We start from the raw sequence: 18,394 nt of genomic DNA, 5'->3' as shown, positions 1-18,394 counted from the left end.
AAACACAGTGGAAACCAAATAGCGAAAATTGCAGGAAAGAACTGGAGGGGACAGCTATGTGGGAGCCATTTTCATTTCCTTATGAGTCAAATCCAAACGCTCCAATGTGTTTGGTTTCAGCCACATCAATCTGATTTTTTTCTGTATTAAACATATAGCTTAAATTCGTGGAAGACATGACCAGTGGCGTGTTTAATCCGGACCCTTCTACTATAATAAGTTAAAGCACCCTGGCACAGAATACTCGCATACTTTAGCCACCTCTTTGACAAACACAACATTCCTAACAGTGGTACATACACGTCATAATCATATAATGAAAAAGAAGTGTGCGGAAACATGTATTACACGCACAAAGTTTATTGTTACCAAGTACGCTTACAACTTTCAGCCTTTCTTCTGTCTCATTTGTTAATTAATACATTAGATGCACAAACTGGGGCAACATCTCCCCAAGGTCTCCGAGAACAACAGTACTTTTCAACTAACTTGACTTGCTTTGAGATTATACTAAATGGCGTTGTTCCCTCTCCTGTAATTCAGCTAAAGTTAGTGTGTACGCCTACGCGATGAAAGTAAGCAGCATTTTTTAAATAAGCTGAAAATACAGCTTGTGTTGATAAAAGTGGACGCACTGGTTTCAAACAGCACAAAGGAAAACAGCCAAAGCTCTGCGTACAGTATCACTGCCACTACTGTTAGCTTAGTGAACGACAAACGACATATCTATTACGGAGTAACAAACAAACCAACACTGGCTTCTGAATATTTCTAATTAATATGCTTCGTTTTCTTACCGAAAAATCGCGTACGACTGCTGGTCAAGAAAACAACGATTAGGCAAAGTATACCTGGTTTTACTTCACTAAAATCAACCATACTTTGTATAGCTCATTGTGCTAGCTCTGGTAGCATAGCTCATAGCCTTTTTCCGACTTTGGGTATGCTCGTTTTACACTAACATGCCTGGCACTTGTATGTTATTGGAGAGAGAATACACTCTAGTTTAGTACATAAAATATCAGTTTGTCCAGATTTGTGTTAAAATAGTTTTTGTAGCAACTGCTACCTGTTTCTCTTTAAATGATAAAGATAGCATGGAAATTTTTATTGACCCAAATTACTTGCTGGTTGGCTAATATTAAAGCGATAGCGTGTAACTCCGTAACACGCTAGCTAAGATAGCCACCGGACTTTCTCGAACACAGCATAACGAAGTAATTAACATCGCTATGTGTGTTTTATTTGCTCCTAACTTCCATGGGTTTCATGACATTACATGTATATCGATAACGTCCCATTCGTTTAATCCAGTCCAGGCGCCGAAGAGCCGGCGTAGCCCGTCGTAAAAAACGTGCGCGCCTAGGAGAGGCTGCCCTGAACGCATCTTGTTATAAGGCTACTGCCGATGTGTCGCTCGCATTTTCCCAATATAATCGAAGTACACTTACCGTTGACGTGTTTCCTATTCTCAAACCAAACCCCGAGCTCACGGCCTGATTTTGATCGAAGACTCGCGTCAAAGTAACAGAAATAGGGAATTTTATCCAACTTATTCTTCGTAGTTGTTTTCTCCACTTCCTGATTGAGACGCTGCCATTTTGAACAGCGAAAAAATATTTCCGCCGTTGTCGTCACACACAAGAGCCGCTCGTTCAGATCCCTCGAGGACTCTGCTTGTTGATCGAGAACAGAAAACAGAAGAGCACAGAAATAGTTAAGTGTTTGGCCCACCTGAGACAATGCGTCAAGTTAGACAAAATATATAAAGCGGTGACAAATGAGCGCTCAGCAGTTATAGCTAAGTTAATAAATAGCTGGCCAAGAAATAAATACTAATACCCTAATAATAACAAGCAGCTCAGTCAAAGGTATGCAGATGCTGAAATTCAGATCGACTATCTGATAAATAAAAAAAATATTTCATAGTTTTAAAAACAAGTGTAAGTCTACAATAAACCAATATAAATAAAAATAAATAAATAATACCGACAAACACAGTTTTCACTGGTTTAAACAATATGTAACTTAATGTAAGTGTGCATTAGGTTATAAAAGTTTAGAGGTTAAACCTCGTAGTGCTACATCACCCCAACAGACCACTTTGCGCTCAGGCTGCAGTTTTAGGCCTTTTATTCTGTTGAACCAGCTCCCTTTTTGGGGACAGACACCTTCTCTGTTTTTAAGATTTGACTTAAAACTTTTCCTTTTGATATAGCTTATAGTTAGGACTGGATCAGGTACCCAAACTCCTCCTTAGTGGTGCAAGAGGCCCGGGTTGCTGGAGGCGTCCCATGATGCACTGAGGGTTTCTTTTTCACTTACTTCTTTTCACTTTCTGTGGTTGTACCCACTCTGCATTTAATCATTAGTCATTATTAATCTCTGTCTCTGGTCCATCATTGTGCTTTTTGTCACGTCTACCCCATCTCACTCCCAACCGATCAATGGCCGAGGGCTAACCCTCCTTCAGCCTGGATCTTTAAGAGGATTTTTCCGTTAAAAGGGAGTTTTTCCTTTCCACTGTTGCCAAGTGCTTCCTCATTGGGGCATGTGTGATTGCTGGGGTTTTCTCTATGTTACTGTATTGTCTTTACCACACAGTATAAAGAGCCTTCAGGTGACTGGTGTGATTTGGTGCTATATAAATAAAACTGAATTCTTAAAGTATGTCACTTTAAACGGTCTTGTTAGGCGCTATGTGCATTTGTTTTGTTTCAGCTACAGTTTTAAGAACTAGGTTTAACCAGATTCTTTATTTTCATATATTAATTAATTAACCTATTTTACAGTTTTTCCCTTCCATGGACCAACATTCTGTGCACAATCCCTACTGCTACTCTTGCAGGTTCAAGTATTACTCCTGAAACTGCTGATAATCATAAATGTAAGAAAAGTATGATTTATTGCTATGTTTTTATGCAGTTGTTTTTTGATATCCATATGCTTATATGTAGGGTGTATATGTCTCTGTTTTTTCCTTCTTTTTGTGAGGTTATTGATCCAGCCGTTGAGTTTCTACAAACATGCTCTAATTTTGCATCTTTGTCATGAAATAACCTTCAGCGCACATTAAAGTTGAATGTTTTTATCTCCGTGGGAGAGTTCAGAGCTCTCATAAAGACTCCTGTAACTAGAGAGTGTAACCGCTATTTATAAGCCGGACCTTGTATTTGTGTTATTTTGACTCTGACTTATTTTATTTTGTTTGATGTGTTTTGATGTTACATTTGATTTTTAACAGTTGGTCTCAAGGGACCTCCTGATTAAATAAAGGTGTAATAAATAAAATGAACAAGAAAAAGCACTCCAAAAGGAAAAAACCTCTTCCACAGCAGCCAGCTCACTGGACAGTATTCACTTTTAGGGAAATAGTATTATATTTTTATAGCCATTTTTTATATATTATATTCATTATATTAATTCATTTTGTTTTCTTTGTTTATTTTAAAAGTACTTTAATAGGCCTGCAGTGAAAAAAGTTTTTTTTTTTTTTTAACTGTAGTAAAAACTGCAAAAAACAGTGCAAAGTGCAGGTTTATGTGCAGGTGTATAGCATTAATTTCATTGTTTAGTAAAATTAGTTAAAATTTTAAGTAATAATCTTTTTAATGAACAAAAGGTTTTGATCAGAAATTTATTTTGTTTCCTAAAAAACAAAAAAAATGTATTCAGCAACATCGCACATCTATTCAAATTGTTATGTATTTTAACAGTTATAACCTCTTTCTGTAAATTAACAGATTCATAATAAAATCAATAAACTGTACTCGAAATTATCCCATGCCAACCCATTCTTTTCAGTCTGAAAACCTATTGTCATTTTTCAGTAACATTTCGAGCGTTTAAGAAATGGGTACTTCATCATGCTCAGAATAATGCACTTCAGCAATGTGTGTGATGTGGGCAAATGTGTGTATTGTGTTGACAATACACACAACACTTATAAGAAACATATAAGGTTATAAGGTTTTTTGTCAATTTTGGACCAATAAATTATTAGGTTGACCATGCAAATTTTAATGAACTGTTAATACAACTGTACACAGCTATAAAGTTTTAGCTGAATTAATTTAAAGCTTTTAAAGCTGTCTTCTTAACAGAGAATGACAGAACGGATGCACACAGATACTACCAAAAACTTAAACTCCTTGGCGCAGGTAAAAAGGATAAATCAGGAATGCCTTGAAGGAATTTCTTGAAATTTAGCACAAACTTTTGTTTGTAATGTAACACTGCCTGATTAGATTTTGGTATGCAAAGGTAAAAGTGTATGTACTGCCTAAGACAACTGGAAAAGTTCAGGCTGTCACAGGTACTCTTGCTCAGGTTCTACCTCACCATTCATCACAACAGCTTTCACCACTTTATTGTTTGGCTCCTGAGCTTTGCTGTAAGTGTAGAAATACAGTAAACTGGGTGATGGGCAGTATAAATACTTGGTTGCCAGTTACTCCATTTAACAGATGTAAACTCTTCCCGGAAAAAGAGGGCAAGGGAAAGGTCATCAGAAAGTTGGAGCTCTGACAACACCTTCATCCTTTTTCTCCCCCAGGACATAACCATCATAGAGCACAATATTTAAACAGTTTCCATGTGTTGTTAAAACATTTATGCAATATCATCTAGGCTAAATACCTGCAGTCCAGCCACTTTTATTCTCTTTGTTTCACTTAGACTCTAGGGTAAATTATTCTGTTTAGTTTATTTTGTCATAGTGTGAATATATTTTGCTTTTAACTCATCTCTTTGTTGCTCTTTTGTTTTTAACTATGAAATAAGGTCTAGGCAAATGCAGCTGAAAGATCAGCGTCAGCATCACTTCACATAACACGCTTTTAGCCTTTAGTCATGCACTGACTACTCATGCATTGTCATTCGTATATGTTTGTGTTCTATCAGAATCACCTTTATTAATCTAGCATAACCTTTAAATAACCTTTTTATTACAATCAAACAAAGGTATCACTTCATATGAGCCTGGACAGACATGGACATAAATTCCAACCTGACTGGCTGGCAGTGGCATATCAACCATGATGTCACACCACTTTCATTTCAGCAGATCTATCAGACTACTTCCCCACGGACAGTTATTCTATAAAAGCATGTTTCATTTAAGATGTGAAATGGAGTACATGCTCTTCTTCCTCCTGCAGGTCACTCTTTCATTTTGGTATCAGTCTGTCCATCCTGTGATATTGAACAACGGAGCTGGAAGAGATCCAGTTGTTTCCAGCAAACACACATTGCCACAGCCTTCCTGGTAAAACTGCCTTCCTCTTATTCCCAACAATAGAGGTTGGTGGGAAGCAAAGGGCGATGTGTATGCGTGTGTGTGTACATTTGTTTGTATTCAAATTCACTCTTCTTTTCTTTTCTTTTCTTTTCTTTTCTTTTCTTTTCTTTTCTTTTCTTTTGGAAAGATACTGGCAGGGTGGTGCTCTTTTCTTTCTGTCAAGTATTCTTGTTCTCTCTTGTGTTAGCGAGGTGGTGGTTGATGATACAGTATGTGAAAGCAAAATAAAACCTTCATGATGCATTCTAGTTCTTTACAGTACTTTGGCTCATCTCTGAAGGTGTTTCCACTTAAGACAGTTACTCATTCCTCAGCTGATTCACTGTCCAGTAACAATAACTGCAAAGTCTCAGTTTCTGCCATAATACTCTGAGCAAATGCTGACTGATGTGTGCATCATTAATAAAAATCTGCTCTACGTCAAAGTTCAAAATGAACTGTAGTTTCTCAGAGTTTATTTGCACACAAACATAGCAGGATTTTATTTTATTTTTTTTAGCGTTTGGCTCACCCTAGTGGAATTTTTCTGACAATGCTTTCTTTGACGTGAGCTGGATTATAAAGTTCGAGACCTCAAAAGCCCAAGCCGTTGTGCAAAAACACATAAAACCAGGCCACGGCACACAGGCATAGTGAGGATTTGGCTCTGTTGAGAAATTCTGATAATTAGTAGAAAAAGAACTGCGGAAACATTTCCTGTCTACAGTCTTGACTGTATGTCACAGATTAACGGTCTGCAGCAATCCTTCTTTTGACAGGACTATAGGAATGCTACGGCTCCTTTCTTCCTTTCTTTCTTTCTTTCTTTCTTTCTTTGAAAATTTGCAACTCGTTGAAAGCAAATGATTTACTTAAATAGAGCTCGGTGTATGCAGTCCTGTTTCAGCAGAAACGTGAATGTCACTCCCTATCAAATCAAATGCGCAGAAGATACAAACCTTACAATTAGGGTCTATTTTCTTGTGGGACGTTTGCGCAAGTTCTCAAATGCTATTTGATGTGCAGACATTTTCATAACTTTAGAGTGTAAAGGGTTCATTAATTGAAATCAAATTTTGATTTAGCTTTTGTTCAAGTCAAGTCAATTCAATTCAATTCAATTCAATTTTATTTATATAGCACCAAATCACAACAACTGTCGCCTCAAGGCGCTTTATATCGTATCAGTTCAACACTGTTGTATTGTATGTCTGAGTATAGAGAAGGCATATTTCATATAACTAAGCATTAAATGCCTCACATAATCAGTATACGTAAGCTGAAAACGTTGCATGGCCTAATATGGAATGTAGGCCTATTATCTAATACGACTTATGTAAATCTCTGACAAAACCAAATTGCCCAACTTTCCCCCCAAAAGCTTCTTTGTTACCACTCATTCTTTCCCCAGTAAATGCCATGTCTGCCTCGGGCCAGCAGTAATTTGATTAATTCACTAAACGTAGCCAGACGGTAAGACTCTGCTCTCCTTCTTTTTCATTTATTTCACTGTTAAGGTTTCATTTTAAATGATACTTTGTGGAACTCATTCATCTAATTTTGCTTAATACCATTTAATTTCAGTTTTCAAGTTAATAATGTGCTGATGTTATTAATATTGGCTCAGTCGACTATTTAAATTTGTTTTTATTGCTGGATGAGAATGCTATTCACTTATAATTGCATTATATTTTCATCCTTAGTGTGAATCCTGCAGGGAGGGCGCTGAACAGCTATTGAAGAGATGGAGATTTTTGTCTTTCTATTCTCATTTTCCGCCCTTGGCATCCTCTATGCCATGAACACCATCTCTGAGCTTCAAGAGTAAGTTATTAAATGTACTGATTTCTTATCACCTTAATACATACAGTCTTTCCCATGAAATCATTGTAACACGTTATATATTATTCACTCACAACACATGCATTTTTTTAAACTATGAGAATAATTGTTAATATACAGTAATGTTAGAAATCCTTCCAGTATCACTGGGTGACAGCTGGTATACTTTTCTACCACTAGAGGACTCTGTAAGCTTAAAACTCAAACTGCATTAGTACTGGTGACTGAGATATACAGTATGTATAACAAGCTGAGGAATCCTTGACCATATTCAACCCCGTACATTCTATGACATCAGTTTAAAGAGTGTATATGCTAGTTGTGCAAACTCTTTAAAGCTAACATTTCTTGAAGGGAAAGGAGAAACTAAAAGGGAGCAAATAGAAGGCAGAGTTTGTGGGCATAATGATATGACTGATATGATGATGGGGTAATTGCTTTTCTAAGCTCTAAGGAATCACGTTCTCATTCAAGGCGTATCTCTTGTGCCTGTTTATTAGGATACTGTCTTTATAAGATTGTCAGCAGCTGATGGATAAACATTATAATGCTTTAGCCTGAATAAACAAAGATGGTGATAATATGCATGTTTTAGTCTTCCCTCACCCACAAAGCATTTCAGCAGAATTTTTTATTCTTCCTATGTGAATATGTCTCCACACAGACATTTATTTATTTATTTGCCCATGTGGACACTGACAGTCAATATGGACTGCACAGAAGAGTTTGATAAATTACTCTTGACATACAATATGCCTTGTGCTCTTCCACTCCACAAACAAACGGTATTGTGTGCATAAATCTTCCTGTACTGTTGAATTGGAGGGGTAGCTAGGGAGCATGCCTTTGCTCTCATAGCATTTGTTTTCCTTCTGTGAGCACACACTGTGAGTTTTGTGAGGATGCAATGTTGTTTACTAGGAGATACCTTGAGCACATTAATCTTTTCCAGTGTAAGGCGGAGGTACCTTTGACCAGTAAACATGGAGGGCAATGCTGAACTAACATGGCCTTAGCTTGCTGCATCCCACACCTCTGCCTATGATTGATTAAAGTTTGTAAAGATGTGCTTTTAGCTACTACACCAAGAGAGATGGGATATAGCAGATGAATACTGACTGTGGGAAAGTACGTACGTACGTATATATATATATATATATATGTATATATGTGTATATATATATATATATATATATATATATATATATATATATATATATATATATATCAAAGATAGCTTGCTATCTAAAAGCATCAGCAGTGAGATTGTGTTAAAAAAATGGATATTTTCTTATGACACATTGACATTTCTCTGTTTCCACAGGCCTTATGTGATTCTGGAGATTGGTGTTGCTGTGCTGGTGATTGTGTTTCTGTTCTACTTCCTCATCACTCGTGGAAACGCACCTAAAGACTTCTTATTCTTTGGTAATCAACGCAAATATGTGCATTTCTCAACTTACTTGCGTTGCATTTCCAAATACACTATGGAATTTTAATGACTGCTATGCATTGTTCCAACTCCCACAAAAGGATTTACAGAAGCGTGAAAACATGAATTGTATTCAGTGTGATTTCACCTGATATGTTGAAAGCAGCTTAGACTGATTAGGCTCAGAGCAACGTTTTACCAGGCTTTTCTAAAGCGTGACTGACCCAAACGCTCCCTGCAGACTGACAACCCTCACAGCTCTTGCACTTACTTAACCTTTCAGCTATTCTTTTAAAACTGAGTTTTTGATTGCTTCTTAAGAAAAAAGGTCACAGCTATTTCGTAATACAGGACACGGTCGTTGCTCCTGTATAGTAGAATCTGGATTGCCCTACTGACTCAGTCTGAATAATTTGAGGACCTTTGTAGTCACTTTGGTCATATAACAATAGCCCAGGGTTCCCCCCTCAAATTGATCCCTGCAGCAGATGCTAGGGGCTAGGCTATTTGGGTGGAAATTTTAAACTATTGGCTGTGGGTGCTCAAGGCAGTGCTGGTATTGTCTATAAGAGCCAAAACATTAAATGAAAAGAAGTGGCAGGCTTTTCTCATTGCTAGAGGGCCACAATCTCTCTGCTATATCACCTCTTAGATCTCAGAGATAATCCTAGTGGAGCTCCTCAGGATTACATGAGGGAGACAATATGTGAAACAGTGGTTTCTGTATAAAAACACAGATTCTGCAGTGGCCAGGTGGTAGATCATTGTAATGGCTTTCACAGGTGTTCTCTTTTAATTGACTTAAACTGCAGACGTGTATTTTTTTCTATATATCAATGATTATACCCACTTTATCCTGTACAGGGGGCTGTAACCTGCACATATTAGTACTGGGCAACATGAAAGTTTGTAACTGTGATCCAGATAGTCAGCCAACTTACAATGAAACAATAAAATAAAGTAGAAAACCAACAAAAAACCCAATAAACTTGAGGCTGTTCATAGATGTATGAGAACCTGGAGAATAACCACACAAACACAGAGAAAATTTGGAAAATCCACACAGAAAGGCTCTAGTTGATCAGCAGACTCAAACCCACAAGCTTCTTGCTGTTGTGCAAAAGTACTAACACTTGCAACAGTGCACAATGCATAAATGGAAGTAGCAATCTAATCAGCAGTACAGTATGCACAAACAGCAGTTTGCAATGTGTAGAAGTTGGCTGTTGTATTTTATAATAACTGCTATGCTGTGCTGTAGAATAGCAATCATTTATTCTGTCACAATAACTCTACCAGATGGTCTACCAAAAGTCATGCTGCTGCTCAGTGGCATTCACAATCACATCATTTCCAAGCCAATTAGATCACGCCTAAGATAAAATCTGGACATCTGGAAAGGGAGTTGCTGGTCAATTGTTTTATAATGAAACATACTGTATGCAAATGATACTGAATAGCACATTGCATTCTGTTATTTTAATGCTGCAATATGGGTCTAAAGCAACACTTCAGACTTTGTAATTTCTCAAAGAGAGCTTGAATAGAATGTAAACTGTAGTATTAATAATAGTTCATAACAACAGTGTTATTGTTACAGTTTATATTAATAGTAAGCCCTCCATGCCAATAATGTGTATGTGTGGCTTCATTCTTAAATATTATTTGCTAGACGAGACCTTTCAGTTCTCCTGGGTCCTTAACCTAAGGACAGAAGTCTGTTCACCATGGACTCGATTTAAGCATGCACAGTCTACCTCGTTGCTCAAGACTTAATTTTCTCCCCAAGCTGTTCCATTAATCAATCACCTGCCATTTGAAGGAAAACCTTTTAAACAAAAAAACAATGAAAAAGGCTCAGAAAATCTAGAAAGATTTGATGTCATGTTCTAATATACTTTAATTTATAGAGGAATTCAGGTGTCAGAATATGCAAAAAGAGTAACTTTTAATATTATAGTGCCTTCAAAGCGAGCAAAGCTGCTTAACCTTCCGAGTTTTTCAAGGTTCTAAAGATATTGTACACTACCAATTATCACCTACACACAGGCACAGAGCTGAAATTATAGGGCTTCTGGTATGAAGCAAACAGGTTAGCCTTTTAAATATCCATTAAATCATTTTTTCCCCCACAGTTTTTGCTGAGTTTTCTTTCACATGTATCATTGACCTGACAAGTGCTCTGGAATATGATGGCATTATTTCTGGCTTTATGGAGTTTTACCAGAAGACGGTAGGTTTTATTCTTATTCTTATTATTCTTATTTATTAACATTTAAAATTCTGAAATTCTAAAAAAAAACCAAAACCCAACAAACACCGATCAAAGCACAAATAACCATGTTAAGCAAACATGATAATAATGCTGTGAGGCATGTGTACAACTTCTGTGTTTCAGGGAGAGCCCTATCTTGGAACGTCGTATGGCATCATGATGTGTTACTGGGATGGAATAGCACACTTTATCATGTACCTGATGATGATCAGCAGAATAACAGACAGGTGGGTGATGCTAAAATCACATCACATAATGTCTGCATTAAATGACAATAGAGAGATCTACAGGGTAGGGTCCCTTTCAAAATGCGAAAACACACACAGGATGGTATGAAAACTGTCTGTGTATACAGTCTAAAAGCAGTAGGAATGCATTTCAGTGCAAAGATAAACTTTTCTTTTACAGCATATGTCAAGCTTCAGGCTTATCTTTTTCCTGTATTTGAGCTTTTCTAAAGAAATAGTAACTGAGCAAATGATGTGTTTCACTTTAGAAATTCATGGGTGGATTTATCACATAAATCCCAGACAACGGCTCGAGAAAAAAAAGATTAAAAAAAAAGAAAACAAAAAAAGAAAGCCTCCTCTTGAGTGAGTTAGTCATAAAGTGCAGCCAGTGAGTTCAAGAGTTCAGGGGGAGCACAGCCTTGGGGATGGCGCTATCATGGATATTAAATCCTCTTTTAAACAATATCAGCCTTTTGTCACTTTAGAAAGTGAGCTAGGCATTGTGTTATCTGTAGGATGGATATGAGAAGTTCTCAAATATCATTTATTTAAACTTACCCAGCCTTGAAATTTAACATATAACTTTCCATCTCATTTGATCTCTTTGGTCTTTTTTTCTGTATTTTTCTGTTTCTCTCACAGGAAAGCCTACCGCACTCTGGGCCTGTTCTGGGCTGGCTCTTTGTGTGCCAACATGAGTGTGTTTATTGTCGGGATAGTGGCAGGTGAGCCGCATCTTCAATCTGCTTTCTGTCTGTCCCACGATGACAAGCTTTAATCAGGCAAACATCTGCCCTGCCTTGTACCATCAGTGTCACAGTTCAGCCTGCCAACTAAACACACATGCCCCGTGTCTCGCCTGCCATCACAACCTCACAGAACAAAGCAGCAAACAGACTTAAAGCATCTGTTGTTGGCATTTCAAACTGCATACATAAGCGTCAGAAGCCCAGACTTGTTTGGAGGCAACGTGATGTTCGCTCTGTTATGTTAGCATCGATACGCTGCACATCTCTCTTTTGCCTCGAGTATCACAATTGAGGTTTTAATAGAAAGCTTAATTGCTCATTTACATTAAGATGTTTACAGGCGGTGTTTGTATAGTTAAGTGCATGCTGACAATAAGTGTCTATCTTTCTCTTTGTGGCAGGTAAATATGGGTCAGAGATCCATCCAGCCTTCTGGCTCAATTTTCTCTTTCTTTTGATGCCTGTTTTGGGAGCAATCGTTCTATTCACTCGGGCAAAAGATAGACCGCTTATTGGTGGATACAATGTAAGTACAGAACATGAATAATTAGACATTTATATGATTGTGGAGGGCTTTAGAGGTGCATTGTTGCTCAGGTGAATGTGATCCAAACAATGAAAAATCTGTGCGACTATTAGTGTAGTTAGAGTGGTGTGCTTGCTGAATCTGTTAGTTTTTTAAAAACAACAATTAAATCTCAGATTCTTGCTTTTTCTATCATATTATGTAGTATTTTGTTCCAGTTGAGTCTTAAAGGGCCTCAGTTCTGCAGATTTCCAGTTCCATGCCAATTTATCTCACCGGCACCGTTCCTTTAACTCAGCTTTCTGCTTCCATGCTATCCTCACAGTCAGAGTTGATAAAAAACATAGATGAAGCTCAACATTTAGACACCTGAGCCATGATTGTTTGATTGCACATTTATTTATGCCAGGGGGAAGCTGTATTTGAGCTATAACTTGTTGTGGTCTTCATTTCAATTCAAGTTAGGCTGACTTAATTTAAAGCACCTGCAATCAATACTTTTCATAGTGAAGGAGAAGGAGGTGAATATATTTGTTTTGAGTCCTCTTCACATATCGACAAATTCTTAACATTCCACAGGCCCAGCATGCTCAGAGCCTGAAGCTGATCTGGCGTCCTTTGGACATCATTCTGCTGTTTCTCCTGATAGCTGCCATGGCCTTCACCATCCTGAGAGGCTTGGTTAGTATGTCATATATAAAATTTTAAAGAGATTTTAATGAAGGACTACAACTGTAGTTTTAAAAGAAAGTGAAAAAAGACAACAACTGATAAGAAGCATCATCTTATTAGAAAAGCTGGAGTTAAAATAATAGTATTTTTATAAGACATATAATATGTAGGTTATGAAGTGCTTGTCAGGTCACATCTAGTCATATGATCTTTCACCCTGGATTCAGTGTATCTCGTTTCTTTATTGGTCTTTTCTGTGACTGACTTAAAATAGCTCAGTAATCATACTCCTTAAGCCTGGCAATACAGCAACTACCTATGTAAATCCACATTAATTGACACTGATCACATTTCCTCCTTCACATAACCAAGAGTCCAGTTTATTTTATGCTAAAAGCTCTAAAAAAGCAGGCATATTAACATTTATAGAAGTCGACCAGCTCTTGTTATTACTGCGATGTCGATACTTCCAGGTCACTTCACTCAGTTGGGAAACTTTCTAAACAAAATTGACTGTTTGAATGCAGGCTGACTCCTGGGATATTCCCCATTTTATATTTTTTTGGACACTCCTGCTCAAGGTGCAGTCAAACAACTCTGACAGCTTTTTCACTCCTGGAAGACAGACAGACTTAAAAAGAGGGTAGACAAGAGAGTGGGAGATTTAGAGAGGGTGTGACACAGTGCAGGCAGAAACTCACGAACCCCTCAGTATACAGTGAATAAACATGTTTTCCAAAATGTCAAACAATTCCTTTAACCATGCTCAGTGTGTTATTCTGTTTAGTCACATTGACAAATCTTCTCTGGATGTTCATTTTGCTATTTTGACAAGGGAAGAGAATCGTTCAGATCTACGCATTGGTATTTTATGCTGTTCTCTTAAACTGAACTACACTGTAAGGTTTTTCTGTTGTTATGTTGTTTGCTCTCTGTAGGTGGCTCTGGACTCTCCACTTGAAGCCTGTTCCATATACCTGAAGCAGTATGAACCTTACCTGAAGGATCCTGTGGGCTACCCTAGAGTTATGGTGGGTGTTTTATTTTCTCACCACACTCAGCCTTTCTGCCTGCCGTTGCTGGAACACCTGAAAGCTCTTCTCCAGTCTATTTTAAATAACAAGCCACATAATGGACCTCTGCTTTCATGGATCTCACTATGAGCGTGCTGGAAGCTTGCCCTTATCTCCCCCACTCTTTCAACTCGCAGCTGATTACAAGGCCCTTTTTCATCATTACAGCAATAACGAGCGTGGGTTGAGAGGCCAGCGGATCTTTGTGTCTGTCTTTCATTTGGTTAAGATGGATAACACATTATTACTTTGACGGGCATTGGTCTGCTGTCTTTTTATTTTCTTCCTCTGACCCTGTGTAGCCGTGGGTTTTGTTGTGCTTTGTTTGGCATACATGGCTCTGTCAATAGGTTATCCAAAGACCTTGTCTGGACTGCAGTCCAGGCACAATTGAGAGTCAATGATCAGACAGATGAACCGCATGCTGAGAACTTGATAAGGTAATCCCTGCCCAAAGCCTCCCATCAGCATCTCGCTGGGCGGGAGGAAGATGCGTGTGCAGCATGTGGAAGTGCGTCTTGTTTAGCAATGTTTGCAGATCTGCGTTTGTGTGTGACTGCCAAGGCTTCATGGGCATGTGCAAAGAAATCAAATGAAGTTTGGCTTACCGGGCAATCCTGCTCAGTTTCTGAACTAACCGACCTCTTCATTTATTGATGATGATGAATGATATGCAACAGATTACTGTGGCTGCACTAAGAAGGCATTTCAACAAAAGACTGAAGGGCATATATGATTGGCTTTCAGGCCCCGAGCTCAACTCATTAGAATTCATCTGGACCTAAGACCGAGAATGAAAGGAAACCGTTCACTGGTATAATTTGAGGCTTTTATAAAGTGGGAAACAGGCTTTCATGCACCAAATATTTTAAGTTGAAGGTCAAGACTCTCTCTGTAACGACCCTTGTGTGGAAATGGTAATTTGTGCTGAGGGTGCAAATTTGTGTTAGAGAGCATGCATAGCTGAGAAGCAGCAAAACACTGCAGTGCTAAAGTTAATGATTTTAGTATTTTCTTTTGATTATTTTTGTCTCTTCATTTTAATTATTGAATTAATTGTACATTCATCCAATGTATGCAGTTCAACTGTGGGATAAAAGGTTAAATTAACCCCCAGGATATAACTGGAAGGGACAAAGCGGAGTATTTTAATTGTGATACCTGCCAATACTAATTCTCTTAGGTTTTATTTCGATTAGTGCTACTTTTCTGCAGCACATTAAAGGGCGCTCTGTGTTTGCATTTTGAGGCTTAAGCAGCCCTCTTCTGTATTCACTGTGAGTAGCTGAAGTGCGATGTGGGCCAGTGGAGACTGAGGATGTACTGTATTAATTGTCTGCTGGACTGTTGGTCAGGGCTCAACAACAACACTGACTGACAGTGATGGAAGAATCTTTCAGCTCTGTTGGGCACGTCCAACCATATCCTGAGCAATATATCCTGGAATATACAAGATATTATAGACAGAGACTACCTACTGTGAGAAAGATACATTTTTAGTATTGTGAGATATGATATGAAATCATATTATTAGACTAATGGTGCAAGCTTTTTTTTTTTTAACCCTAGATGCTGCACCTGTTCTTTTATGCACTACCCTTGCTGGGTGCTTTTGTTTATGGTCTCCTCAAGCCTGGGTGCACATGGATGCCGGACTGGACCATCTTTCTTGCCGGAGCTATGATCCAGGTAACGCCACCAGAGGACAGACTGTAAATAAAGAAAATTACTATGAATACATAGTTTAAGCTACAGGTCTTTGAATACTGATGCAAGATTCACTGACAGTTTTCTGCATTGGAAGCTGCTGCGATAATTGCTGCCTTTGACCTATTACAGTTTTCCATCTGCCGTTTATGTTAAATAAGAAGCGGTCCAACACATGTCAGGGCAATTAACTCCATCTAGTGAGCTTTCATCTTTCTAAAAATGACCTGGACAAAATTTATCCTTTGAAGCATATTCTCTGTAACAAACAAGCTGGTGGTGCTTTCTCTCCATATTGCTCTGACAGAAAAATTGGAGCCATGAGAAGAGAAACTACTTGATTAAAGCCTTTTTGCACACTCTCTGTCTTCTAAGCCAACTTCTAGTTAGACATAAAGATGACATTTTCAGATGTCGTTTATCTTTTTTGTTAGTTGCTTTATCTTGTGTATTTTAATAGACTAATAACAGTGGAAAAATTTGTTTATAATTTTTGGAAAGAAATACTGAGGCATCAAGTTATCTGTCATCAGTGTGCAGAGAGAGTAAGAGACGAGTAAAAGCTGATATGTAAAGTAATGTCCTCCTATATGCAAACAGTTTGACCTCTTTCTTTCTCTTTCTCCTTTCAGTGCCAATGGTCCCACATCGGGGGATTCCTCCACCCTCGCACCACAGCGCCGTATCGCATTCCAAGTGATGCTTTCTGGTTGGTGCTGGCAGCTAACTTGGTCTATGCAGCCACTCCCGTCCTTGTGGCCCTGCGGGTCTACAGCAACCCCTATTTCTTCCTAAAAATTGCTCCCTTCCCTGGGCAAACGGGTTTACCAATCAGCGAAGAGAAAGACACCAAGTATAAACTGAAATGATCATTTTTAATCTTCTCTGACCTTTGGAGGTAATTACTTATCTGATGATTCATGAAGAACTGTTTTCTTTGAAAGACCATGTTTCAAAATGCCAAAATACAACTTATTTTGCTGAATGTCTGTGGATTTATTGGTTATTTCTTTGCTTTCAGCATCTTTTTCTCATATTGTATGCATAAACAGTAAAACCACAAATTGGTCAATGTCAATACCATCATCTATACATAACCATGGCAGCAGAAAGCTTGTATAGGAAAAGCAGGGGTATTTGGAGCCACTTGGATGTATACTGAGACAACTCATCAGCTCACTTTTTTGGAGTGCCATAATAGGGGTTAACCCTTTTAGTTTATAGTAAAATATTTAAGTAAGTAACAGGTTGAATTTAATTAAGATAATGTGCCCACATGATGAAATGCAGACTTGGTGATTTCAAGACTATTCTTCTTGTGTTGACAAATATTGCATAGAGTAAAATAAAGTGGAGAGTAGAGCAAAACATCAATGTTTTGTCAGCTACTGAACGTGATGTGGCAGCTGGTGCATAGAAAGGTATCAAATGAGCCATCAGCTGATTTGAACTGTCACTGAGATCAGCCTGTGGGCTGAGCCTAACTACAACAGCTTGAACTAAAGCTTTATTCAGTTTGCTGAATTACACAAAATTAAGTACAGATATTCATGGCCTCAAAAGGATGAAAATAATCGGCAATGACAATCATTCGAGTTTTTCTCAAAAAAATAAAAAAAATAAAAGCCAGTTCATTAAAAATGTACAGGGTCCACAAGATCAGTGCACTACATCAGCCCAGCTTCTATGGACTTCTGCGCCCTCTATTCACTTATATTTGGCTGGTTCTTTGAAAATTAGCTTTTGTAGAAAACTAATTTGATTTGTAATTCAGTTCAATTCAATTTATTTATACAGTGCCAAAATCACAGCAACAGTCACCTCAAGGCATTTTATATTGTAAGGTAGACAATACTACGATAACAAATACAGAGAAAAACCCAACAATCATATGACCTCCTATGAGCAAGCTCTTTGGCAACAGTGGGAAGGAAAAACTCCCTTTTAACTGGAAGAACCCTCCAGCAGAACCAGGCTCAGGGAGGGGCTGGTTGGTGTGAGAGTAAGTCTGACTCAATGCAGAGATTCAATATCATATTACATCTTTTTACATAGATTTAATTTGACAGATTCACTGTCTACTCTGCACAGAATAACCGACATACCTCTTTCTTTACTGGCAGAGTACCTTTCGAAGGTTTGCCGATGTGTTGCAATTTCAAGCACAGTTTCACTCCAAGCACTGTGTGGGTAGTTTTAAAGTTACAATTGGGAGATGAAGAATTAAATATTTGCTGCACCTGATGATTTTACTCATCGTTCTGGATGGCATTTTTGCCATTAAAATAAAATGACACGCTATGACCTGTAAAAGATACAGATATGCAGCAGGACAACGCTAGAAGAAAAACAGCCGACTCTTCAGAGAGGTGCAGAGCTGAGGCGTTGGACTGAGTCATAACACAGTCCAATCTTAACAAACAGAAAACATGTAAATAAAAAAGACTTACATTTCCTGAACATACCATATTCCCTCACAAATACAAACCCTTAAATGTGCTTAAGATATCAGAGAAGAGAGAAGTTTCAAAACTTGTATAAGAATAATATTTGATAGTATTTTTCAAGTTCCAAGTATTCCATATGGTACTTCTCTTTACATGTAGGGGC

The 18,394-nt window shown here is 38.0% G+C and overlaps 2 protein-coding genes across 5 annotated transcripts in view; one reads left to right on the top strand and one right to left on the bottom strand.

The window, feature by feature from the left end:
- Positions 1–1,641, bottom strand: part of sbno2b (strawberry notch homolog 2b) — a 64,187-nt gene extending 62,546 nt beyond the window's left edge. For 2 of the 4 annotated variants that reach the window (XM_085398565.1, XM_085398570.1), the window contains exon 1: positions 1,452–1,641. The gene's annotated coding sequence lies outside the window, so the exon portion shown is untranslated. Of the gene's footprint in view, positions 1–797; positions 1,419–1,451 lie in introns of those variants that run through there. The other 2 variants (XM_085398569.1, XM_085398566.1) reach the window with 2 other exon arrangements.
- Positions 1,642–6,992: 5,351 nt separating this feature from the next.
- tm6sf2b (transmembrane 6 superfamily member 2b) lies at positions 6,993–16,696 on the top strand. The gene is made up of 10 exons (XM_085398902.1): positions 6,993–7,102; positions 8,445–8,548; positions 10,688–10,785; positions 10,951–11,054; positions 11,700–11,782; positions 12,208–12,332; positions 12,912–13,013; positions 13,943–14,035; positions 15,647–15,766; positions 16,417–16,696. Exons 1-10 carry the CDS (start codon positions 7,023–7,025, stop codon positions 16,651–16,653), a joined length of 1,146 nt encoding a protein of 381 aa, XP_085255028.1. The 5' UTR covers positions 6,993–7,022; the 3' UTR covers positions 16,654–16,696.
- The last annotated feature ends 1,698 nt before the right edge of the window (positions 16,697–18,394 follow it).

The sequence above is a fragment of the Rhamphochromis longiceps genome, linkage group LG23 (assembly GCF_057381845.1).
Source record: "Rhamphochromis longiceps isolate RC_006_pf linkage group LG23, R_longiceps_female_GT1.1, whole genome shotgun sequence".
In the NCBI taxonomy this organism is placed as follows: Eukaryota; Metazoa; Chordata; class Actinopteri; order Cichliformes; family Cichlidae; genus Rhamphochromis; species Rhamphochromis longiceps.
The sequence above is the reverse complement of the archived record's forward strand: the minus strand, read 5'-3'. Positions and strand labels throughout refer to the sequence as shown.